The 27,681-nt window shown below is 43.8% G+C and overlaps 2 protein-coding genes across 2 annotated transcripts in view; one reads left to right on the top strand and one right to left on the bottom strand.

The window, feature by feature from the left end:
• LOC310942586 (tripartite motif-containing protein 16-like) overlaps positions 1 to 27,681 on the top strand; it is a gene marked incomplete at its 3' end in the record, with an annotated part of 323,438 nt that overhangs the window by 190,773 nt on the left and 104,984 nt on the right. The gene's annotated exons all lie outside the window — the stretch shown is intronic.
• dip2cb (disco-interacting protein 2 homolog Cb) overlaps positions 1 to 27,681 on the bottom strand; it is a gene marked incomplete at both ends in the record, with an annotated part of 63,277 nt that overhangs the window by 19,173 nt on the left and 16,423 nt on the right. The window contains 9 exons of the mRNA XM_083907550.1: positions 805 to 915; positions 3,481 to 3,572; positions 6,365 to 6,562; positions 6,746 to 6,865; positions 9,118 to 9,270; positions 11,285 to 11,575; positions 12,463 to 12,588; positions 12,687 to 12,797; positions 13,286 to 13,357. Coding sequence (XP_083763676.1) covers positions 805 to 915; positions 3,481 to 3,572; positions 6,365 to 6,562; positions 6,746 to 6,865; positions 9,118 to 9,270; positions 11,285 to 11,575; positions 12,463 to 12,588; positions 12,687 to 12,797; positions 13,286 to 13,357 — 1,274 coding nt within the window. The remainder of the gene's footprint in view (positions 1 to 804; positions 916 to 3,480; positions 3,573 to 6,364; positions 6,563 to 6,745; positions 6,866 to 9,117; positions 9,271 to 11,284; positions 11,576 to 12,462; positions 12,589 to 12,686; positions 12,798 to 13,285; positions 13,358 to 27,681) is intronic.

Here is a 27,681-nt window from a genome sequence, read left to right as displayed (position 1 = left end):
AAGGAAACTGAAGTTTGTAAACCACTCACTCTCCCACACCAAAGCCCATAGAGAAAACCAGTGATTTTAGCTCACAGGGACACAGGAGCTGCTGGTCTACTGCTGCCTCGTGTGGTCACTTTGTGTCACTGACGTTAATCTAAATGAAGGTTTTTTTAAAAGCCGAATTTTACAAAATCAGTCATTGTAAGTTAGTGATGGAGGCAGCAGTGGATCAACAACTCCTGTGAACTCCTGTGTCTCTGTGATGTTAAAATCACTGGTTTTCTCTATGGACTTTGGTGCAGGGAGAGTGAGTGGTTTACAAACTTCAGTTTACACAAGGAAAAGTCTGTCTAACAGTGAAGATAAAGACGTGAACATGTTCTCAAGGTGTTGTAGACTTAAACTGATGTAGATTTAATTAGTTTAAAAGATTATTTTCCCTTGAAACTGAAGTTTGTAAACCACTCACTCTCCCACACCAAAGTCCATAGAGTAAATCAGTGATTTTAACATCACAGCACACAGGAGTTCACAGGAGTTGTTGATCCACTGCTGCCTCCATCACTAACTTACAAGGACTGATTTTGTAAAATTCGGCTTTGTTCAGATTAACCTCAGTGACACAAAGTGACCACACGAGGCAGCAGAGGACCAGCAGCTCCTGTGTCCCTGTGAGCTAAAATCACTGGTTTTCTCTATGGGCTTTGGTGTGGGAGAGTGAGTGGTTTACAAACGTCAGTTTCCTGTTGTTAAAGTCTGTCTAACAGTGAAATAAAGACGTCAAAGACATCGTAGACGATCGCGTAGACGAACACTCACCTTCCTGGTCAGAGGAACTTCTATCGGCACGGGAACGACCTCGGCCAGCAGGCAGCCGTAGAACGCCGCCATGAACGCGGCGGGGTCGTTGTTTGGGAACACCAGCGCCACCTACAGATGGAACAGGACAGGACATGCATCGTTTCAGCAGCTGAATCTGATCTGAGACCGTCTGAGACGTCTGGTCGAGATATTAAAGGTCAACTTAATAGCTTCTACATACACGGCTGGATTATGTGTGTGTGTGTGTGTGTGTCATTAGAGTGTATAGTCAGTGCTGAGTGCACCTGTAAAGATGCTTTAACTGGACTAATGTTAACATGTGCAGACGCTCAGGTTTCAGGGGGCGGAGCCTCAGCCTCCTGCAGCTGAAAGAGCTTTTTTTAAAATTCTCTCTGAGTGTAAATTTAATCATGATCTGAAAAAAATACTCCACACAGATAATAACACTGACCCTGGACGCTTCATAATCCACGTCTAAAACGTCTCAAATCACAGGATAACAATCTGCCAAATTATATAACATAACAAATAATCAATCATTTTAATTCCCTTTCATTTGCCGATTACTAAATGTTACAAAAATATAGATTTAAGTACAATTAAAATGTATTATTGTCAAAAAAAAGTCACTAAAATCCTTATTTAAGGTCTGTTTTCTGTTTTATTTTGTATTATTTCCCTCTACTTCCTACTACGTCACATTACCCAGGTTGCATTCCGGTATTTATGCTTTTAATTTGAAACCTTATTTAACGTCACTCATGTAACATCAAACCTAATAAATTCTCTAGTAATTTAACTCTTTAAAAGCCTGTTTTTCATTTACATTAATAATAAACTTTAACATGTACTCGACTGGAAAATATCACTCGCCGCCAACAATGTTGATTTAAAAAATAAAATCAAAAATGTTTTTCTGTATTTTTCTTTTTTTTTTTTAAGTTTCACTTTAGAGGAATAATGACACTAGCTCCAAATAACACTGATTTAAATTAAATATATATATAATATATATTTGTTTTCTTGATATATTTTTGTCTCGTGTTATTTTACTCACACTCAGCACCTTAGGGACAAAAACGTCCCATTCGTTTACGTCGAAATTTTACAAAGAACTTTGTTCTTTTTCACCTTAACTTTCACCTTCAGTTCTGATCATGAAAAGCAAATATTAGTAATAATAATAATGTATAATAATATTTTACAACACTGCCACCCGCTGGCTGCCCAGGAAAGTTTGGTCAAAAATGATGATGAACAGTCACCAAAACCTTGAATGAAATTTAACATAAGTAACTATTTCATGTAGTGTGTTATAAATGTGTAACAGGAACTCGAGTCACGTACAAACTCGATTAAACTAAACACTAAAAAAATGTCAAAACAAGTCAAAACCAAAGTGTTTCCCTGAAGGCTTCACCAGAGAAACCAAACCTCCACTTTCACAGAAAAACAACTTAATTTCTGTCATTTTTACCCCTTAGCTTTCAAAACACTGGGGCAGTAAAACACACACACACACACACACACACACACACACACACACACACACACACACACACACACACACACACACACACACACACACACACACACACACACACACACACACACACACACACACACACACACACACACACACACACACACACACACACACACACACACACACACAGAATTCTCCTTCCAAACAACACTGTAATTTCTGCGTGTGTGTCTTATTAAAACGACAGTTAAACAGAAATAGAGTTTGTAACACACACACACATACACACACACATAAAAGAGGTCAGAGTGGGCGTGGCCTTGGACACGTGACAATGTTACTGAAAACGTTCATTTCCTCTTTGATTGTAACCTTTCATGATCAGCACGTGTCCATGGTTACAGTGTTGAGTTAAGTCCATATGTTAGGACACACACACACACGCACACACACACACACACACACGCAACGCACACACACAAACCCGTAGAAAATCCCTTTTTTTTCCTTCTGTGATGTTTTAATACAAACGGAAATTTCAGAGACTTCAGAGGAAAGTGTGTGTGTGTGTGTGTGTGTGTGTGTGTGTGTGCGTGTGTGTGTGTGTGTGTGTGTGTCAAAACAATAAGCAACCAGACAGATGATGTTGTTTTATAAACCACTCACTGATTGTTAAAATCACTGATTTACTCTATGGACTTTGGTGTGGGAGAGTGAGTGGTTTACAAACGGAATTTAGCCACTTTAACAAAAGACTCCTGGAATCAAACCCACATCAGTTTAACTCTACGATATCTTAAAGAACATGTTCACGTCTTTATCTTCACTGTTAGATAGACTTTGACAACAGGAAACAGAAGTTTGTAAACCACTCACTCTCCCACACCAAAGTCCATAGAGTAAACCAGTGATTTTAACATCACAGCACACAGGAGTTCACAGGAGTTGTTGATCCACTGCTGCCTCCATCACTAACTTACAATGTCTTATTTTGTCAAATTCGGCTTTCAAAATAATTGATTTAGACATAAATCAGTGACACAAAGTGACCACACGAGGCAGCAGAGGAGCAGCAGCTCCTGTGTCCCTGTGAGCTAAAATCACTGGTTTTCTCTATGGGCTTTGGTGTGGGAGAGTGAGTGGTTTAACTTGTTATTATAAAAATGTTTATTATTTTTTAAACTCACCCGGTCTCCAGGTCTGACCAGTGGTTCCTGTTTGGTTCCCAGTCTGTGCAGCAGGTTATAGGCCACCTTCACACTCCTGGACCACAGTTTTCCTGCAAACACAAAGCAGAATAAACCACTGTTATCACACAGAGGAAAGACCATTATTATTATTATTATTATTATTATAATAGAACAGAGGACGTTCTCTGGTCAAACACCTGCAGATGTTATAAAGAGAGAGGAAAAACAATCATGAAGAAAGAACCACATTCCTGTGACATCACAGCGCTGATTTTATTATTTATTATTATTTAAACGTGTCGTAGGTTTGACTCTGTGAGTCGAGTGGAAACAATCACAGACTCTGTGAAACTGGATCTGTGCACAGAAATACTTTACATAGAGACACGACCACAGAGGCGCTGCACTAACTGCTCTGTACTCTGTATGTATATATACACACAGTATATATATATATACACACAGTTTATATACAGTCCACATGAGTGTATTATTATAATTAAACAAAACAAATGTTTGCCATATTCTGGGAGAATAACTGTGTTTCTCTGACCGAGGACGAGCTAACGCTAACGCTCGAATACTGAGCTAAACTTTAAACAGCAGAGTCTCTCTCTCCATCCCATTATCCCATAATCCCATAATCTCAGTCTCTGAGTCTCTGACAGATGCAGATACGCTGCACGAGCAGCCGAGCGTCGCATTTTCCAGAACTGATGATGCGACGAGGAGACAAAGAAGAAGAAGAAGAAGACACAGGAAGAGTTAGCATAGCAGAGGCTAATGAACGACAGCAGCGAGCATTTCTATACGTTTATTTTCATGTTTACGACAACCGTAAACGTCCGTAAACGGGATTAAAATATCATCTCGCAGAAAACGGTCCGAACGCGGTGGTTTAATTTAATGACGGAGATTATTTTCATGTTGTGAAATGAGACGTTTCCCCGCTTTAAGGACAGAGTGGACAGTGAGGACGCTCTGGACGTCCAGCAGGGGTCACTGTGGGCACATAATGTTTTAGAATTTAGCTTAAACGTTGCTCATTTTTCGAATTTCTGTGTTTTGTCATCATTTCTGTGAACAGGAAATCCTGCGCCACACGCTAACAGCTCATAGTTAGGCTAACGTTAGCTGTAGCCATTTTCTTAATCGTTACTTTTGTTGTCTTTGAATTTTAGTTTTCTCTTCTGCTTGTTGTTGGATTAACACAGCAGGTGTGGATTAGATAATCCTGGTAAAATAAAGGTTATATAAAAACTAACAAAGGTGCAGGTTCATGTCCATCCTCATGCTAGCTTATTTTACAGATGATAGTTTAGCTAATTGTAGCTGTAGTTTTTTTTTTCTTTAACAGGACTACTGTCTTTTATTCTTTAGCTTCTGTCTTTTATAAACAAAGCAAGGATTGATTCATGTATGTCCTTGTGCTAGCTTACCTCACTGGTGATAGTTTGGCTAATTTTAGCTGTAGCCTCTCCTCGTGCTAGCTTGCCTCAAGTTTAGCTGCAGTCTGTTCTTTAGCTTTAACTTTAGTTGTCCACTATAAAAGCCTGAGTCTTTAGTTTATGCTGAGTCATTTCATGTCCAACCACTAGTAGCTACAGTTTGGCTAATTCTAGCTGCAGACTTAACTGGACTTTTGTTGTCTTTAATTTTTAGCTTTTTAAAGTTTGTTCTTTGGCTTATTCGGGGTAAAGAGAGATGAGATAATCCTTTTTTAGTGGACTAAACTATAAGCCGAGTCATTTCATGTCTGTCCTCATGCTAGCTTACCTCACAGGTGACAGTTTGGCTAATTTGGCCTTTTTTTATGTAGCCTAGCATCCATTTCCTGTAGCAGGCTGCTGAACAGAAGACGCTGCGTCACGTGTTTCCTGCAGATTTCTGCTTTAGAAAGTTCCATGTTGTGATTTTGATGTGAGTTTCTATGATTTTCTATCTTCTATTTGACGTCTGGAGATTGTGGATCTGTCCTCTCTGAAGACATCTGAACATCTGAAGTCTTCACCTGAGGCGTTTCTCACAAACATCGATGGACATCAGGACGTGTGTGTGTGTGTGTGTGTGTGTGTGTGTGTGTGTGTGTGTGTGTGTGTGTGTAACTCGACAGGAAAACAAAACAAAACAAGTTTGTCCCTGTCGGTGGAGATCAAAGAGACGACGATGCAGGAATGAAAGATAAAAAGAGAGAGAGAGAGAGAGAGAGAGAGAGCACGGCACACACACACACACACACACACACACACACACACACACACACACACACACACACACACACACACACACACACACACACACACACACACACACAGAGTCTCACCATGTTGTCGTGTCCTGATTGCTGGCTGAAGACATTTCACAATCTGGTGAGTGTTCACATCATCTGTTCTTTACACACACACACACACAGACACACAGACACACACACACATGCACACACATGCACACAGACACATGCACACTCACACACATCTTACACACACACACATCTTACACACACACACCCCAACACACACAGACACGCACAGACACACACACTCTCTCACACACACACACACAGACACACACTCACTCTCACTATCAAACACACACACACGTCTCACACACACAGGTCTCTCTCTCACACACACACGTCACACCCTCCAAGTCTCTCTCTCACACACACACACGTCTCATACACACACACAGACACACACGTGTCTCACACACACACACAGACACACATCTCACACACACACTGTACGTTGATGTTCTTTACGCTGGACGTTGAAAGGCTAAACACTGCTCACATTTAATCCAGATTATTGTCATTTGGCTGGTTTACACACACACACACACACACACACACACACACACACACACACACACACCCTCTCACCGTAGCTCAGCACATAGACAGGTCTGCCGTTGGTGTCCATGGTGGTGAGACAAGGGGCCTTTGGGGAGATGGTGCCCCACCTCTGCAGGGCCGCCTCCAGAGAGGGGGGCCAGTTTGTGACCACGCCCAGCTGCTCGCCTCGCATGACCCCCATCTGAGCGCCCTCTGACCTGGGCTGGTTAGGGTCAGGCTGCTGGACTGAAGGAGAGGACAAGAATAATCTAGTTCACGTCTTTATCTTCACTGTTAGAACAGGAAACTGAAGTTTATAAACCACTCACTCTCCCACACCAAAGTCACTCACTCTCCCACACCAAAGTCACTCACTCTCCCTATTATTTACAGATATTTAAAGTAAAGAAAAGTGATGGTTTTTTTTACCCTCCAGGAGTTCCTCGAAGTCGTCGACGAAGAACTCTCGTAGCGGCGGTCGCTTCGGTCTCTTCAGCGTGTTGACGAGCTGCTGGATTTTGGCTGAAACTCTGCTGCTGACGGGAACACCTGAGCAACACACACACAAGGTTATTTTATCAGAAACAAACCACTCACTCTCCCACACCAAAGCCCATAGAGAAAACTATGGCGTCATTATAGTGCCATATTCCGCGAGCATAAAAACATAATCAGCGAGCAGAAAGACCACTCTCCGCGCGCTCGCGATCTCTCTCCGCGCGCTCGCGATCTCTCTCCGCACGCTCGTGGTCACTCTCTACGCTCTTGCTGTTTCTCTCTATAACTTCTGCTCGCTCGACTTTGCTGACTTTTGGCACTGGGGGGCGGGTATTGAATAGACGCCCCGTAACACCCCTCCTTTCTGATTGGTCACTTAAACGCCTGGGTCAGAGCCAATCCGAGGCAGAGTAGGGCGGGTCATCATTGCAGTTGGTGGCAGAAGAATGTGATTTAGAACGGCGGACGGAGATGTCAGAGAAAAAAGTGAAAGAATGAGTAGTATAAATAAAATTGACTTTTTCAAAACTACTCATTCTTTCACTTAATTAAAATGAAAAAGAAAAGGACATTTTAATAAAAATGAAAAAGACAAGGAGATTTTAATAAAATAGGTTGATTGATTGATTTATTATTCTTAACATGAAATGCAAATGCATTTCAGTTTAAATGTTAGACACGTTTTGCTTCCATAGAAACTGTTGGAGCTATTTATTTATTGTTATTATTTAGTGCTGTTTAGTTTAGTATTTTTGTTTAGTGAGTAGTTAGTTTTGGTTATTCTGTGCAACAGTGGCCTTTTGATTCACATAATTTGAAGTTTGATTTGAAATCATTATTTGTTTGACAAACGGCCACTACAGAAACTATGGGAACTATGAAAGTCTAGTCTGTTTTGATAACCCATGTGCTTTGATTTCAAGGAGCCTCCATCCTCCCTTGAAGCAAGTTCTTAATTTAAATATCTGTCTGTTCCTCTACTTACTTATTTTTTCTCCGTTCTAAATCACATTCTTCTGCCACCAACTGCAATGATGACCCGCCCTACTCTGCCTCGGATTGGCTCTGACCCAGGCGTTTAAGTGACCAATCAGAAAGGGGGGGTGTTACGGGGCGTCTATTCAATACCCGCCCCCCAGTGCCAAAAGTCAGCAAAGTCGAGCGAGCAGAAGTTACAGAGAGAAACAGCGAGAGCGTAGAGAGTGACCGCGAGCTTGCGGAGAGAGATCGCGAGCGCGCGGAGAGAGTTCGCGAGCGCGCGGAGAGTGGTCTTTCTGCTCGCTGATTATGTTTTTATGCTCGCGGAATATGGCACTATAATGACGCCATAGAAAACCAGCGATTTTAGCTCACAGGGACACAGGAGCTGCTGGTCCTCTGCTGCCTCGTGTGGTCACTTTGTGTCACTGAGTTAAGTCTAAATTAAATATTTTAAAAGCTGAATTCACTAAAATCAGTCATTGTAAGTTAGTGATGGAGGCAGCAGTGGATCAACAACTCCTGTGAACTCCTGTGTGCTGTGATGTTAAAATCACTGATTTACTCTATGGACTTTGGTGTGGGAGAGTGAGTGACTTTGGTGTGTGGGAGAGTGAGTGACTTTGGTGTGGGAGAGTGAGTGACTTTGGTGTGGGAGAGTGAGTGACTTTGGTGTGAGAGAGTGAGTGACTTTGGTGTGAGAGAGTGAGTGACATTGGTGTGAGAGAGTGAGTGACTTTGGTGTGGGAGAGTGAGTGACTTTGGTGTGAGAGAGTGAGTGACTTTGGTGTGGGAGAGTGAGTGACTTTGGTGTGAGAGAGTGAGTGATTTGGTGTGGGAGAGTGAGTGACTTTGGAGTGAGAGAGTGAGTGACTTTGGTGTGAGAGAGTGAGTGACTTTGGTGTGAGAGAGTGAGTGACTTTGGTGTGAGAGAGTGAGTGATTTGGTGTGGGAGAGTGAGTGACTTTGGGGTGAGAGAGTGAGTGACTTTGGTGTGAGAGAGTGAGTGACTTTGGTGTGGGAGAGTGAGTGACTTTGGTGTGAGAGAGTGAGTGACTTTGGTGTGAGAGAGTGAGTGACTTTGGTGTGGGATAGTGAGTGACTTTGGTGTGGGAGAGTGAGTGACTTTGATGTGGGAGAGTGAGTGACTTTGGTGTGGGAACTATATTTTAAACAAACTACGCCATCTCTGTCAAACCTCATCAGATATGAATGATATCTGGTCAGTGTGTTCAGGATCAGAATCTCTACCATCAGACCCAGTTTTAACTGGATCTGATCCAGATTGCTGATTTGGCAGCAGATTGCTGATTTCTTCCTCTCACCGTCTCCAGTCTCCATCAGCTCGGCGTTGCCGTATTTGGGCGTCTGTCTCTGGGTCGCCGTCCCGGCGCCGGGCGTTCGCTCCACCTGGATCCCGTCTGTGCCGGTCGTGTTGTTGGTGTAACCGGTGACGTCCGGAGGAGCAGAGTGGTTCTCTGGGAAAACACAGAGGCAGAACGTCAGAGTGCAAAATGTCGGAAAACTTCTCGTTTTTGTCCACAAACCCAAAAAATATTCACTTTTCACGATTTCTTTGTTTACACGGAGCAAAGAAACCAGGAAACCTGACTCAGAGTCTCTGTATACGCTGACGACTCTCTGATAAACAAACGTCAACACACTGAAGGTCACTGATTGGTCAGAGAGTGACGTCACTGAAGAGTCATGAGAGCGACGTCCCAGACTAAGCTAACAATGTCCAAGTGCAGATTAACGTTAAAAAAACCAGACTTAATCCCTGAAAACATGCGACACTGACCAATCTGTGGAATTCTAAGTATATTTTGGAATTTTAAGTATAATTTGGAATTTTAAGTAAATTTTGGAATTTTAAGTAAAATTTGGAATTATAAGTGGATTATAAGTAGTAAATATGTGTTTCTGAAGACCATGATTCACTGTAAATCTCCAGAGACCAAACACAATCCTTTACTCACACACACACGCACACACACACACACACCTACACACACACACGCAGAATATCAATGCTGCGGCGCTAGCTCAGCGCAGCATGCTAATGACATTCATATGTTCATCGTCTCATCCACCGCTCTGCAGTGACCTCATCACATCAGCTGAGGACGAGGACAGAGACGAGGACAGAGAGCAGCTGAGGACGAGGACGAGGACGAGGACGAGGACGAGGACGAGGACGAGGACGAGGATGAGGATAGAGAGCAGCTGAGGACGAGGATGAACAAGTATCATCTTCACCAGCTGAATACAGATCAGTGCAGCAGAGGAAGGTGATTCAGGGACACGTCTGTCTCTGTCTGTCTTTGTCTCTCTGTCTCTGCGTCTGTGGGACAGACCTGAGACAGAGACAGACCTGAGACACCATGTCCAACTATAACCAGGTCAAATTCATCACCTTTAATCTCTTATGAACTCACGATAATAAGATTACCTGGATTTACTAAAAGGTTTGTCCACACGAAAACACAACCTCACACTTTTCAAAATAAAAGTCTGAGTCCACTCTAAAACATAACTTGACAGATTTGAAAATAAAAGTCTCAATTTCTATCCGTCCACATTGAAAACGCAACCTCAGTTTTCAAAATAAAAGTCTCACACACACAAAAACATGAAGTCACTCCATGAACCAGTGGAACTTTACACTGAAACATGTACGTCGTGATGTGACGATGTCGGGGAAATCTGCGACGAAAAACGTTGATTGATTCGTGGTTTGGTCGATAAAATGTTTTAAAAAATCAATCAAAATCAAATGTGGAAATGTTGAAGTCTCTTTGTTCCACCTTTATTATCAAATAAAACCAGTTTCATACGCTGCAACATGGGCTTAAGCGTCTTTTCTCAAGGACACATGTAGCTGAGCAGAGTCAGGAATTGAACCCACAATATTCCAGATGAAAGATAACTCCTCTCACCACTGAGCCACCGTGGCTCAATCTTAACTCCATAAACTTTACAAAAAAAGTGACTTCAGCTTCTCCCAAAGTCATTTCATGGTCACATACTTGTACTTTTACTCAAGTATCTAAGTATTTAAGGTACTAGGTACACAGACTGTGTACTGTATATCATAAATTCTGTCATCTCAGGTCAGACGGTTAAATCCTGTGCATGCAAACAAACTCGTTGTGTTCTGTTAAACGTGGTGTTCCACAGGGCGTCGTCCTGGGCCCGCTACTGTCCTCACTGTTAGGTTAGATACTGACAGACTTGTTAGGACCTGGTTATGGAAACTTCAAACGTGACATACAGGGACACGCCCTGAACACGTCTGCAAGCCGTGACCTGCACACAGGAAGTAGGTCACCCGAAACAGGAAGTACCCTTTAACTTAACTTGTACTTGACCCAACAAAGACGAAAGGTTCACAGTGTAAAGGTGAAGCGAGCGGTCAGGGAACATCCTGCGACCTCTTACCCGTCTTGTGGTGGTGATGGTGGCGTTGTCGTTGTTGTTGGCGATGGCGATGGTGGACGTGCTGCGCCAGGACGTCTGCTAACCTGCTGGCGGCCGCCCCGCTGCCTCCGCTGCGCGTGGAGGAGGACGAGGCGGTGGAGGAGGTGGTGGTGGTGGTGGAGGAGGTGCCGTGCATGGCCCGGCTGATCCAGTGCTCCATCCTGATGCTTCCTTCTCGACTGGACGAGGTCCCGCCTCCGCCTCCTCCTCCTCCTCCTCCTCCTCCTTCGCCGTCCTCTTCTTCACCGCCTTCTCCTTCATCGCCGTCGCCCTGACCTTCGCCCTCTGAGCCTGAGGAAGTGTCTGAGCAGGAAGAGACATGAACAACGTGAATGACGTCGTCACAAACATACAGTCCTAGTGAACTATTCACAAACATACTTGGTCTTTCCCTGATCTCACCCTGCCTTGGACTTGACTTTATCTCTACTTCCATGGTCCCGGTATGGTCTTGGTGTAGTCTTGGTCTTGGTATAGTCTTGGTCTTGGTATGGTCTTGGTCTTGATGTAGTCTTGGTCTTGGTCTTGGTATGGTCTTGGTCTTGGTATGGTCTTGGTCTTGGTATGGTCTTGGTGTAGTCTTGGTCTTGGCATGGTCTTGGTGTAGTCTTGGTCTTGGCATGGTCTTGGTGTAGTCTTGGTCTTGGCATGGTCTTGGTCTTGGTATGGTCTTGGTCTTGGTATAGTCTTGGTCTTGGTATAGTCTTGGTCTTGGTATGGTCTTGGTCTTGGTGTAGTCTTGGTCTTGGTCTTGGTATGGTCTTGGTATAGTCTTGGTCTTGGTGTAGTCTTGGTCTTGGCATGGTCTTGGTCCTGGTATGGTCTTGGTATAGTCTTGGTCTTGGTGTAGTCTTGGTCTTGGTCTTGGTATGGTCTTGGTATAGTCTTGGTCTTGGTATGGTCTTGGTCTTGGTGTAGTCTTGGTCTTGGCATGGTCTTGGTCTTGGTATGGTCTTGGTATAGTCTTGGTCTTGGTATGGTCTTGGTCTTGGTATGGTCTTGGTATAGTCTTGGTCTTGGTGTAGTCTTGGTCTTGGTCTCTACTGTCTTGGTCTTGACTTAGTCCTTGTCTAGTCTTTGTCCTTTCCTTGACCTCACCCTGCCTGGGTCTTGGTCTGGTCTTGGTTTTGTTGACCTTCTGTAGCTGAAGCTCATTCATTCATCAGCTGATTGTGTGTGTGTGTGTGTACCTGGTGGTGTGTAGGCTTCCATGGAGGTCTGGACCACCAGGGAGCGCCGTTTGGACGGCATGGGCACGGCCATCTTCCTCTCTTTGTGTTTGGCCAGCGCGGCCTGGACGGCCTCTGTGTGAACATCTGCAAACAAACATCACAGTCATGTTTTTTTAAAGGACTTTTTTAAAGGTTTGTGCTCAGAATCTCAGTCACACTTCTGTTCTTCTTCTTCTTCTCACCAGATCTGTAGCGTTCGTCTCTGGATCCTGACGAGCGGCGGCGATGGTAACGTGACGCCGAAGACGGGGTGACGGGAGGTCTCCTCTCCTGACCTGTGGGAGGGTCCATTCCTGAGAGAATAATACACTTCAGGTTAACTTTGCTACACTTTTACAACAGGAAACTGATGTTTGTAAACCACTCACTCTCCCACACCAAAGCCCAGAGAGAAAACCAGTGATTTTAGCTCACAGGGACACAGGAGCTGCTGGTCCTCTGCTGCCTCGTGTGGTCACTTTGTGTCACTGAATTAAGTCTAAATTAAATATTTTAAAAGCTGAATTCACTAAAATCAGTCATTGTAAGTTAGTGATGGAGGCAGCAGTGGATCAACAACTCCTGTGAACTCCTGTGTGCTGTGATGTTAAAATCACTGGTTGTCTCTATGAGGTTTGGTGTGGGTGCACATCTCATCATCATCATCGTCCCGAGTTCCTATAAATGTACTTTTAAAGTTGTTTTTGTCGTTTTTCTTTGTTCTAAACAAAGCTCCGCCCCCAACCGAAGCCGTTCTTTATGTGGTTGAGTGAAAGGAAAAGGGGGAGGAGTCAGGTTTTACCTGGCGACTGAGGGAAGAAGGCTCCGATCAGCTTGGTTCTTTTCTTCTCATAACCTTTCTGTGTGATGTCACCTGAACAAAGACAAACAGTGACGACGTCAACATCCTTCATTTAAAGATATAAAGCAGCTTTTTATCTGAGTGTATTTTTCACATCATGTGAACCATAAACAGGAGATTATATTTATATATATCCACATATATTACATCATATATCAGGATATAAACTGAGAACGTACACACATTAGAATTTATCAAAGTATTTAGATGTGTGTGTGTGTGTGTGTGTGTTTAACACAACACTGAGAGTCCATGACCATATACAGTCTGAGAGAGAGAGAGAGGAAGTGAAGGAAGAAAAGATGAATGTGAGGAAGGACAAAAAAGAAAGATCAGAAAAGAGAGAATGAAGAGGAAGAGGAGGAGGAGGAAGAGGAGGAGTGTTGTTGCATCTCTGCATCACCTAAAAAGGAAAAAGAGTTGAGAGAGAGAGAGAGAAAGTAAACATACTGAGAGAGCACAACATATCTCTCTCTCTCTCTCTCTCTCTCTCTCAGTACATGTACTCTGTTCACGTACATGTACCAGTGTATGTGTATAAAACACATGTACATACAGTCTGTGTGTGACACTGACTTTGAGTCAGAGTGTATGTGTGATTATATATGTGTATATGAGTATATATGTATATATGAGTATATGCAAGTATATATGTATATATGAGCATATGCAAGTATATATGTATGTGTGAGTATATATGTATATATGAGTATATGCAAGTGTATATGAGTATATGGAAGTATATATGTATGTGTGAGTATATGTGAGTATATGTGTATATATATGTATATATATGTGTATATATGTATATGTGTGAGAATATGAGTGTATATGTGAGTATATATGTAAATATGTGAGTATATATGTGAGTATAAATATGTATATTGAATATATGTGGGTATATCTGTATAGGTGAATATACATGCGGGTATATATGTATATGTGTGAGTATATATGTGAGTATATGTGTGAGTATATATGTAAGTATATATGTGATAATACATGTATATCGGAGTGTAGATGTGAGTATATGTATGTATGAGAGTGTAGATGTGAGTATATGTATGTATGAGAGTGTAGATGTGAGTATATCTGTATATATATATATATGCATATATGTGAGTATATATGTGAGTACATATGTATATATGTGAGTATATATATGTATGATAGTGTAGATGTGAGTATATCTTTATATGTGAGTATATATGTATATGTGTGTATATGAGTATATATATATATGCATATATGTGAGTATATATGTACTGTATCTATGTATGTGTCCTTGAATAACTAGAGTCTTATGCTGGTGACTTGTTACCCGTCGCCATGGTAACCATATTAGCTAAGCATGTTAGCATGCTAAGAAAACAAGCAACAGATGAATTAAAACACAAAGACTATATAAAGTGATATATATATATATATATATACACAGTATATATATGAACACACACACACATATACAGCCATGTGTCGACAAAAACACACACAAACACAAATTAGCTCATAGGAAACGCCCAAGAAACAAGGAGTCCCCCAGGAATGAGGGCAACACACACACACACACACACACACACACACACACAGTGACTGCAGGTACTGTGTGTGTGTGTGTTCAGAGGCAGCAGGTGTTTACACTAACTACACGCTGAGTCAGGACTGACACACACACACACACACACACACACACAGGTGACACAAAAACTGTCGTGATCATCAACTGTTCATAAAAATGTGACGTCACTCGTTTCCCATGATTCAAGTCATTTTAAAAATCACACACACACTCACACACATACACATACAATCACTGATCTGAACGATTTTTACTCTGTCACCGAGTTTTAATCCAGAGAAAACACAGATTAGACAGATCCAGATTACCCAGATTATCCAGACTCAGGAGTCAAACCTGTCCAGGGATCTGGGATCTCACAGAATCTCACGTGATTTCACGTTAATCCCAATCTAACAGATATCCGGTCAGATAATCTGTTCAAATCAGATTACAGTTGCAAGAAGCGATTGTCGTTAATCTGACGAATCGTCCTGTAGCGCGGGAGAGTTCACTGTGACACCATCAAAGATTATTATGGATTATTCAAAACTTTATTAAAATGTGTTTACTGTTTAAAACGTCTTAAAATGACCAGGTTTCATTTGATTTAAATAGAAACAACAGAAGAAAATAATCCACAGGTGATTTTAAACCGTTAATCTGTTAATCTGTTAATCTGCTTTGTTCACAGGTGTAAAAGTGTCCTGAACAGACTTTTACTGATCGATGAGGACTAAACAAAGACAGAGATCAAAGAAACTGAGATAACACACACACACACGCACGCACGCACACACACGCACGCACACACGCGCACACACACACACACACACACACACACACGTACTCACCGATCATAACGACAGCAGGAATCAAAACTCATGCTCTTCACACACTCTGTCGCCCGTCTGAGTTTGTCCTCAGTGTGCTCAGTGTGTGTGTGTGTGAAAACACTGAAACACACACACTTTCTGTCCCACACACACACACACACAGTGGTTTCAGGTCGTATCCAAACACAAAGGACTGAAGGTGTCTGCTGACATTTAGCTACTGATGCTGCCTTTGTTCTTCACACACACACACACACACGCACACACACGCGCACGCACGCACACACACACACACACACACACACACAACAGTGTGGACTGCCTCGCAATTACTTTCTGCTTTCAAGTCGAGGATGGAGTTACCTCTGTTACACTTTACACTTGTGTGTGATAGTGTGTGTGTGTGTGTGTGTGTGCATGTGATATTGTGTGTGTGCGTGTGATATATTGTGTGTGTGTGTCCTCTGCTCATTGGACACAGTCCCACCTGCCTGTCCAAACACACACACACACACACACACACATGCACACACACACGACTGGTCCTGACAAGGTCAGAGTTTTATCGTGTGTTAGTGTGTTTTAGGAGGTCCTAAAGAGATAACACATACAAGAACACACACACAGAACCCTGGGGATGTGTGTGTGTGTGTGTGTGTGTGTCTCCTGGTTACCATGACGATAACTGCCAACAAAAGAAGTGAGTGAGATCAGAGAGCGACATGAACGCAAAGATGTGACGATGTGATGTTTGACAGAGACGCAGGGACGTCCTCACTGACAGAGTGTGTGTGAGTGTGTGTGTGTGTGTGTGCGCGCACAGAGAGTGTTTGCATTTAATTTGACTGAACAACAGCCGTCTACACACACACACACACACACACACACACACACACACACACACTCATGACGAGTTGAGCAGCAACAAACTCTGAATATGACGACAGAAAAAGTCAGAAATGTTCAAACTGCATTGATTCTGAGGTCATTTATGTGAAAACATTGACTTTATCTGATCTAAAGTGTTTTTAAGAACATGTTCACGTCTTTATTTCACTGTGAAAGTGAAGTTTGTAAACCACTCACTCGCCCACACCAAATCCATAGAGTAAACCAGTGATTTTAACATCACAGCACACAGAAGTTCACAGGAGTTGTTGATCCACTGCTGCCTCCATCACTAACTTACAATGACTGATTTTAGTGAATTCAGCTTTTAAAATATTTAATTTAGACTTAACTCAGTGACACAAAGTGACCACACGAGGCAGCAGAGGACCAGCAGCTCCTGTGTCCCTGTGAGCTAAAATCACTGGTTTTCTCTATGGGCTTTGGTGTGGGAGAGTGAGTGACTTTGGTGTGGGAGAGTGAGTGGTTTACAAACATCAGTTTCCTGTTAACAGCTGCTGTCTGAAGGGATTTTTCCCCAAAAAAGGCAGAGGAGGAAGTTGTCGTAGTATTAAAAATATCGACGCTGAGCAAACAAATTATGTCACTTCCTGTGGTTAAACTCTTTAAAGTCCTCGGGGAGGATTTAACTCTGTGACCTCTGTGACCTCTGTGACCTCCACCACTGAGGAAAGTCCCCGTGTCCTCGTGTCCTGATGGACGTCATGTGACCAGACTCATAGTGGACGACACAGGGTCACATGATGGTCACATGGAAACCACCAGAACTTCATCAGAGCCTCCGTTATCACAGGCTTTTAAGTGAAAGAGTCAGATAAAGTCAGTCAAAGACAGTCTGCGTGTACAAAGTAACGTTAAGAGGATACTTAAAGAGTAAAAGTACACGTATGTGAGCGAAGTATTTGTACTTTGTTACATTACAACACAGGGATTAGGGTTAAGGGTTAATAGTGATGGTTAAGGTAAGAGTAAAGTGTTATGTCAATGGTGTGTCCTCACTAAGATATAAAAACAAGTCTGTGTGTGTTCTCGTACTTGCCACATACTGAGGACCAGTGATGGTTTTTAACCAACAAAGTGAGGACATTTTTACAAAGAGGACGGTCCTCACTTTGTTTTCGTTCAAATCACTTCCTTAGCTCGTAAACATGCTATAGTTAACACAGATCCTCGATTTGGTACAAAAAAAACGTTTTGCAGCCCTGTTGTTTCACACACTGTTTGCTCTGGGGCTCCACCTGCAGACATTTTATGATATTGCACCCAGTAGTTATTTATGAAGTAGATATTTGTAATTTTAAAGTGGAAATGCTGGTCCTCACTTTGTCAGCAACCAAGTCCTCAGTATGCAGCAAGTACAAGAATGTGTGTGTGTGTGTGTTGTGTTCCCAACGGTCCAGGATCCTGCAGCCAGTAAAAATTTGCCTACAGAAGAGATTCCCAAAATAGACGAGGATAACCTTTGATATGTAATACTGCCACACACACACACACACACACACACACACACACACACACACACACACACACACACACACACACACACACACACACACACACACACACACACACACACACACACACACACACACACACACAGGTGATGTTTACCTTCAGGGTGGTTACCCTCACACACATCAATCACACAGTTGTGTTTTAACTGTAACTCATACGTTTACATCAGAGTTTTTTTTGTTTTCCTGTAAAAACGTCAACAAAAACAAACTTGTCCTCTGGTGTCCTGGAGGACGCTGGTCTGACCTGGAGTCTGCAGATCCTGGTCTGAGAACATGAGCTCTTGTGTTCTTCTTCATGACTCAGCAGATTTTCTGATTATTTTAGTGTCAAACTTTTCTTTCGCTCTCACTTTTTCCTTCAGCTCTAAAAAAACAGAAGAACATTCATCCATCTGCCAATCCATCCATCCGTCCATCCATCCATCCATCCGCCAATCCATCCATCTATCCGCCAATCCATCCGTCCATCCAGCCATCCATCCATCCGTCCACCCATCCGTCATCCATCCATCCGTCCGTCCATCCATCTGTCCGTCCATCCATCCGTCCGTCCATCCATCCGTCCGTCCATCCATCCGTCCATCCATCCATCCGCCAATCCGTCCGTCCATCCAGCCATCCGTGCGTCCATCCATCTGTCCGTCCATCCGTCCGTCCATCCATCCGTCCGTCCATCCATCTGCCCATCCATCCATCCGCCAATCCATCCGTCCATCCATCCATCCGCCAATCCGTCCGTCCATCCATCCATCCGTCCGTCCATCCATCTGTCCGTCCATCCATCCGTCCGTCCATCCATCTGCCCATCCATCCATCCGCCAATCCATCCGTCCATCCATCCATCCGCCAATCCGTCCGTCCATCCAGCCATCCGTGCGTCCATCCATCCATCCATCTGTCCATCCATCCGCCAATCCATCCATCCGTCCATCCATTCCTCTGTCCGTCCATCCATCCGCCAATCCATCCATCCGTCCCTCCGTCCGTCCATCCATCCAGCCATCCATCCGTCCATCCATCCATCCGTCCATCCATCCGTGCGTCCATCCAGCCATCCGTCCATCCATCCAGCCATCCCTCCGTCCATGGAAAAACAAACTTGTCCTCTGGTGTCCTGGAGGACGCTGGTCTGACCTGGAGTCTGCAGATCCTGGTCTGAGAACATGAGCTCTTGTGTTCTTCTTCATGACTCAGCAGATTTTCTGATTATTTTAGTGTCAAACTTTTCTTTCGCTCTCACTTTTTCCTTCAGCTCTAAAAAAACAGAAGAACATTCATCCATCCGCCAATCCATCCGTCCATCCATCCATCCATCCGCCAATCCATCCATCTATCCGCCAATCCATCCGTCCATCCAGCCATCCATCCATCCGTCCACCCATCCGTCATCCATCCATCCGTCCGTCCATCCATCCGTCCGTCCATCCATCCGTCCATCCATCCATCCGCCAATCCGTCCGTCCATCCAGCCATCCGTGCGTCCATCCATCTGTCCGTCCATCCATCCGTCCGTCCATCCATCTGCCCATCCATCCATCCGCCAATCCATCCGTCCATCCATCCATCCGCCAATCCGTCCGTCCATCCATCCATCCGTCCGTCCATCCATCTGTCCGTCCATCCATCCGTCCGTCCATCCATCTGCCCATCCATCCATCCGCCAATCCATCCGCCAATCCGTCCGTCCATCCAGCCATCCGTGCGTCCATCCATCCATCCATCCGTCCATCCAGCCATCTGTCCATCCATCCGCCAATCCATCCATCCGTCCATCCATTCCTCTGTCCGTCCATCCATCCGCCAATCCATCCATCCGTCCCTCCGTCCGTCCATCCATCCAGCCATCCATCCGTCCATCCATCCATCCGTCCATCCATCCATCCGTCCATCCATCCAGCCATCCCTCCGTCCATGGAAAAACAAACTTGTCCTCTGGTGTCCTGGAGGACGCTGGTCTGACCTGGAGTCTGCAGATCCTGGTCTGAGAACATGAGCTCTTGTGTTCTTCTTCATGACTCAGCAGATTTTCTGATTATTTTAGTGTCAAACTTTTTTTTCGCTCTCACTTTTTCCTTCAGCTCTAAAAAAACAGAAGAACATTCATCCATCCGCCAATCCATCCGTCCATCCATGAATCCATCCGCCAATCCATCCATCTATCCGCCAATCCATCCGTCCATCCAGCCATCCATCCATCCGTCCACCCATCCATCCGTCCCTCCGTCCGTCCATCCATCCAGCCATCCATCCGTCCATCCATCCATCCATCCGTCCATCCATCCAGCCATCCCTCCGTCCATCCATCCATCCATCGGTCCATCCATCCGTCCATCCAGCCATCCGTCCATCCATCTGTCCATCCAGCCAGCCATCCATCCGTCTGTCCATCCGTCCGTGCGTCCATCCATCCATCCGTCCATCCAACTATCCGTCCATCCATCCATCCATCCGTCCCCTCGTCAACAATACTTTTTTTTTGTCGTCCATTTTAACGTAAACCTAGCGTCGCTAACAGACGTCCTCATAGTGAGACGTTAGAAACAGACAGATGTGTCTGTCTGACAGAGTGGAATTTCAAAATAAAGTAAAGGAATGATTTAAAGACATCACTGAAGACGTCCTCGTCCTCCTGAACCTTTATCTGAGAGCTTTATTTTCCACTCTTCACCTCAGAGGAGACGCAGACAGAGACAAAAACATCACATTCCACAGAGTGAATCACAGTCAGTGAGAACGAGGTGAAACTGAAGCTCAGTCTGAGCAGATTTAAACGTGTGAAGCAGCAGAAAAATGAAAATCTCTGAGCGTCAGAGAAACGACCACAGGAACTGGGTGTGAAGTTAAGTCTGAACCAGTGAACTGAGACGTCTGCATAAGACATGAGGCTGAAGACCTGAACCCAGACTGAGCCCAGACTGGACTCATCAAAGTGTTCCAGCTCAAAGACCCGGGTCAATGTTCAGCTCACACACTCACATCAGACTTTAAGTTTGGCTCAGATCTGGATCCATATTACTTTGAAATGGGGTCTGGTTTGGGCAAAGTTTATTGAGTCTGTTTGGACCAGGTTTAGGTCACAGTTGGGTCCGGTTTGGACTGGGTTCAGGTTCAGGTCAAGGTTGGGTCTGGTTTAGGCTGATTCTGCGCCACATTTGGACCAGATTCTAGACAGATGTTGGTCTTCTTGTGGCTTAAGCCTGGTTGAACAAGATTTGGCACCACATTGGGACGGGTTGGAGGTTTAGACCAGATTAAGACCAGGTTTATATTCTCTGCCAGATGAAGCTGAGATGTGGGTCAGCGATGGATCTGGTTTAGGCTTTGTTTTGGTCCCAGGTTTAGTTTTGAATCTTTATTTTTGACCGTAGATCTTTAGTTAGTTCCATGTTTTTACTTGAATAACATAATAATTCCTTGAATCCAGGTCTGGTTCGGTCCAGGTTTTCCATGTTTCTCTCTCTGCTCTGAATTCAGACTGAAAATCTTCCGTTAAAGTAGAAACTGTTTGTATATTTAGTTATAGTTTCAACATGTAAAAAAACAATAAAACAACAAAAGCTCGACGTCACACGCACGCACGCACGCACACACACACACACACACACACGCACACACACACACACCGTCTCCACCTCCACGCTCATTTACATTTAGATGAACTCATTAAGATCCATAAACACCACCAGTGCCTCCTCCTCCTCTTCATCTTCCCCCTCCTCTTCCTCTTCCTCCTCCTCCTCTTCCTCTTCCTCCTCCTCCTCTTCCTCCTCCTCCTCTTCCTCTTCCTCTTCCTCTTCCTCCTCCTCCTCTTCCTCTTCCTCTTCCTCCTCCTCCTCCTCCGACGATGATTCCAGGATTTTTGAGGCAGTAAAAACACAAAATTATTCTTTTTTTTAGACTCAATTTTACACCTGGATTTCCCAACTCTCACCCATTCATTCATTCACTCACTCACACATTTATAAATAGCATGTAGCATGTAGCATGTAGCGCAGATCTTTTCCTGTCTGCTGTCAGTCACTCGGGGGGAAACGTGGGCCTGCAGACGACAGGAGCCAGGGATCAAATCCCCTCTCATCCGGTTGGAGCTCGGCCCGTTCTATCTCTGATCCACCGCGGGGGGTGAGGAGGGGGGGGATTAATAATAATTCAGGGTGATTATTATAACGAGGTACGGGACAGGAGTCAGCAACTGACTGAGCTGTGAGCGCCCCCTGCTGCTGGGAAACAACCTGATACGTGAATCTACATCGAGTTTAGTGAAGCGCTCACTCTCTCACACCAAAGTCACTCACTCTCTCACACCAAAGTCACTCACTCTCCCACACCAAAGCCACTCACTCTCTCACACCAAAGTCACTCACTCTCCCACACCAAAGTCACTCACTCTCCCACACCAAAGCCCATAGAGACTTTTCTGTCACTTTTCTGCTGCCGTTAAAATGTCTGGAGAGAGAGAGAGGAGGAAGAGGAGGAGGAGGAAGAGAAACAGTCTCAGATTTCATTACATTCTCTACAGGAGTAAAATGCCTGTGTGTGTGTGTGTGTGTGTGTGTGTGTGTGTGTGTGTGTGTGTGTGTGTGTGTGTGTGTGTGTGTGTGTGTGTCTTGAATGGATTTATCCCACAGGTTTCACTCTGAGCTGCTCCCATGAGCCTCTGCTGCAACCAGAGATGGAGCGAGGCAGAAATGAATAAAAAGAGTGCGTGTGTGAGTGTGTGAGTGTGTGTGTGTATGTGTGTGAAGCAGATATTTACAGTCATTTTACTTATTTATTTCCTCAGATTTGTGACAAACTGCTGTTGTTTTGTTTGTTTCTGCAGCACACACACACACACACACACACACACACAGACACACACACACTGACACACACACACAGACACACACACACATTGACACACACACACACACACAAGCATGAATTCTACAACTCAGCAAAACAACGATGGTGTTTTTGTGTCGTGTGAAGGGTCCAGGTGTGTGTGTGTGTGTGTGTGTGTGTGTGTGTGTGTGTGTGTGTGTGTGTGTGTGTGTGAAAACAGGAAGTGGAGGGAAACTGAGAGGACGACAGAGTCAGGACACAGACATCCTGATGAGTTCACCACACACACAAACATGTTTTTATACCTTAGTGAGGACCTCAGAGACACGAGGCATTCTCTAACCCCTTAACCTTAACTTAACTTAACTTAACTTAACTTAACTTAACTTAACCATCACAACTAAGTGCTGAATCCTGAACCTAAAGCCAGGTCTTAACCCTTTAAAGTTGTAGAGACCAGACACAACTGAAATAACTATTGTTTTCTTAAGTTTTTAAGAGACACATTTTTTACAACTTAACAATAATTTACAACTTTAAAAAACAAACTATTATACTTTTCTATGCAGATGATGCACTTTCTTTAGCAAAAATCCCCCAAAACTCACAAAGGTTTGAGAAAAGATACTTTTTCCTCATCATTATTGTTCTTTTCTATGCAGATGATACGTGTTCTTCCACAATAATCCCTGTGATCGTGTCCATCACGTTAGTTTAACATGGTGCTGCCCCCTGCAGGTTGTAGAAAGGATGATATTATCCGTCTCTAAATGAAAACAGTGAGTTAATTTAGCCTAGAGCTAATTCTGCAGAAGCTTCTGGAAAAACCCCTTTAAATCAAACACAAACTACTGAAACTAATCGACCGACGTCTGTGACGACCAACAAAAGCCTTGTGAGAGTCAGAAGATCAGGAGATAAAACCACGAGGAGACGACGCGTCCTGCAGCCAAACCTCAGTCCTTCACGCTTTGATCATGTGATCACGACGATGATGAGGAGAAACCACGGCAGACTCACAGTCAAAGTTCATCTCACCTCCCTGAACGCACCGTCAGTCTGTCAGTCTGCAGGACTCTAGCTCCGCCCACCTCTCCCCTGCCTGTCCGTCAGCGTCAGAACCACAAACGTCCAGACGCTCAGATCATCTCCATCAATCTGTCGTGTCGTCTGAAACAGCGACGAGTCACTCACTCACTCCCTCTCTCTCTCTCTCTTTTGTGTCTCCACCTCTTTCTCTTTTTTCCTCTCGTCTCTTTCATCCTTTATTTCGTCTCCAGAGAGATTTCTCGTTTCTCTGCTTCTCCGTCTGACCTCGATATCTGACAGAGGCTGTCCACGCCCATCCAGACCTCACTCACAAGCACGCACGCACACTGAAACTTGGACAGATCATTCATTAGGATAAAAAAAAACACACCAAAAAAGCTAATTCTAGCATCTGGACGAAGCAAAATGTCCACACAAGGCAGGTGTTTTGTCAATGGTTGGTCCACACAAGTATAGAACGACAAGAACACACACACACACACACACACACACACACAGGAGAGAGTGTGTTATCAGTGTCCGTCAGTTTGTGAAAGTGTGAAGACAGGAAACGACAGCGGGACAAGTGTGTGAGGCCGGAGGTTGTCGCATGTCAAACACCCACACGCGCGCACGCATGCACGCGCGCACACACACACGCACACACACACACACACATTATACAGTTTACTAAAATAGAATCAGATTGTAATGAAGAGTGAGATGATGTCACCTCTCCTGCAGTGAGAGTGAGAGAATAAACGTGACTCTGTCGTTTTTACGCTCGACCTCCAGACTGACCGTTCCCCCAGAAACGAGGCAGCAGCAGCATCCGCAGCCGCTCTGTCGCTGTAACTCAGCCCAGTGATTTAGACCTGCTGCATTATTTAACCATGGCACACTTCCACTTCCTGTATCTGTCACACACACACACACACACACACACACACACACACACACACACACACACACACACACACACACACACACACACACACACACACACACACACACACACACACACACACACACACACACACGAGTTGCAGAGCTATTCTTGTGAGGAAACCACATCAACTTCACCTCATCTGCAACAGGAACCACTCACTCTCCCACACCAAAGTTCATAGAGAAAATCAGTGATTTTAGCTCACAGGGACACAGGAGCTGCTGGTCCTCTGCTGCCTCGTGTGGTCACTTTGTGTCACTGAAATAAACTGAAATGAAGAATTTTGAAAGCCGAATTTTACAAAATCAGACGTTTGAACTTAGTGATGGAGGCAGCAGTGGATCAACAACTCCTGTGAACTCCTGTGTGCTGTGATGTAAAAATCACTGGTTTACTCTATGGACTTTGGTGTGGGAGAGTGAGTGGTTTACAAACGTCAGTTTCAAGGGAAAATATTTTTTTTAACTAATTAAATCTACGTCAGATTAAGTCAATTATATCTTAAGAACATGTTCACGTCTTTATTTCACTGTTAGACAGACAGTCACTCACTCTCTCACACCAAAGTCACTCACTCTCACTCACTCTCTCACACCAAAGTCACTCACTCTCCCACACCAAAGTCACTCACTCTCTCACACCAAAGTCACTCACTCTCACACACCAAAGTCACTCACTCTCCCTGCACCAAAGTCACTCACTCTCCCTGCACCAAAGTCACTCACTCTCCCACACCAAAGTCACTCACTCTCCCTGCACCAAAGTCACTCACTCTCCCTGCACCAAAGTCCATAGAGAAAACCAGTGATTTTAACATCACAGCACACAGGAGTTCACAGGAGTTGTTGATCCACTGCTGCCTCCATCACTAACTTACAATGACTGATTTTAGTGAATTCGGCTTTTGAAAATGTTCATTTATATTAATTTCAGTGACACAAAGTGACCACACGAGGCAGCAGAGGACCAGCAGCTCCTGTGTCCCTGTGATGTTAAAATCACTGGTTTTCTCTATGGACTTTGGTGTGGGAGAGTGAGCGGTTTACAAACATCAGACAAACGTGAGTCTCTTTGATTTGAAGCAGAGTGACATCAGTGAGTCGACACAACCTCGTCACGAACTCTTCAAACAGAAAAACTCTGCACCTGGTTCTGCTTTTGTCCTGAGGAACAGTCACTGATCACAGCTTCACCTCCTCCTCCTCCTCCTCCTCCTCATCATCATCACCCTCCTCCTCCTCCTCCTCCTCCTACTCACTGACACAAAACACATCCATCCCCAAACTGTGGAACTCCGTTTTCCTCATGAGGAAAGTGGGTCATGTGTCCTCTCAACTACATATGATGATGAAACACGACTGACGTTTTACAATCATTTTAAAGACAAAACACAAGAAACAACGAGACTTTATTCGCTAAACATCCGTAAGCGTGATTATTTTATATGGGAAAACAAAAATCTGGCAAAGAATATGAGGAAAACTATCAGTAACAATCACCTACGATGATGTTGATGTTCCTTTTACGCTGTTATTATGTTTATAACGATATAAAATAATAATAATAATGATGATAGTCGAGGATTGGAAAACACTTTTTCTGGACCCAAAAAAACTAGAATTGGAAATAATTAACAAAAAAAAAACAAAAAACTAATTTTTCAAGAGACATTTCAATCAGGATTTAGGTCAAAAATTCAACAAAACTGTTCATTACGTATTAAATGAGCGTCATAAAAATCGTTTTGTCCTATGGTTTATGAAAATTGTGATTTTTAAATCAATTCCAGCCTCATTTGCATACGGAGTTCCACAAGGTTCTGCTCTAGAACCCTTTCTCGTCTCTGGTTACATGATATATGCAGATGACACAGTTATTTATACCTCTCTGTCAACGCTAATGAAGTAAATCAGTGTCCAGATCTGCTAAATTTACTCAAATATACAAAATTATCGATGATGAAAAACACATTTTTCAAGACATTTCAACTACTGTTGATTCATCACAACGTCCATTTTCAGCGTGACTTTATAGATTATTTTATGTACAAAGCTTATTTATGAAGCTTAAATGTTGTAATCTCTCATGTACGAGAAACAAAAGCACAAAATCTGGAGCAGAAACATCGGTATGTGACGCTCTTTCTCTTCTCTGTTTACATGATATATGCAGATGACACACTGTTGTTTGCACCATCACACTACATCACTACTTTCACACACGTTAATAACCACGTCTTGGTCTAAGATCTGCTCACAAAAACGTTTCTGAATTTCCTCAGGTGAGACGAAATAAAAGCATGAGAACCTGATACCTGTCACGTTTGAATGGGCCTCACAAAAACCTCACAAAAACCTCCACAGGTGAAGGAAAACAAACATCTCCTCAGACTCCTCCCTGTCCTTTGTCTCTGCAGTTGTCAATAGAGCGACGGACAATAAAACGACACAAAGACGGATTTGTTCTCTCGCTCTATACCCGTGACTCCGCCCACCACAGAGAGCAGGGGGGCGGGGCATCAGTGGACATGTGAGCGTAGACTTAACAACCGTAGGAAACGGCTGACGACGATTATTTACGCCAAGAAGTTTTTGTTTTGGCTCGGAAATTTAAATATTTAGCGGATTTTTGTTTAAAAACTGCTTCATTTTTATCAACAAAACTAATCTTCTGTCTCTTCAATCTGTATTTTACTGTAAGTCTGCACAAAAGTG

Source organism: Microchirus variegatus (assembly GCF_963457635.1).
Source record: "Microchirus variegatus genome assembly, chromosome: 21".
Taxonomy (NCBI): Eukaryota; Metazoa; Chordata; class Actinopteri; order Pleuronectiformes; family Soleidae; genus Microchirus; species Microchirus variegatus.
The sequence above is the reverse complement of the archived record's forward strand: the minus strand, read 5'-3'. Positions and strand labels throughout refer to the sequence as shown.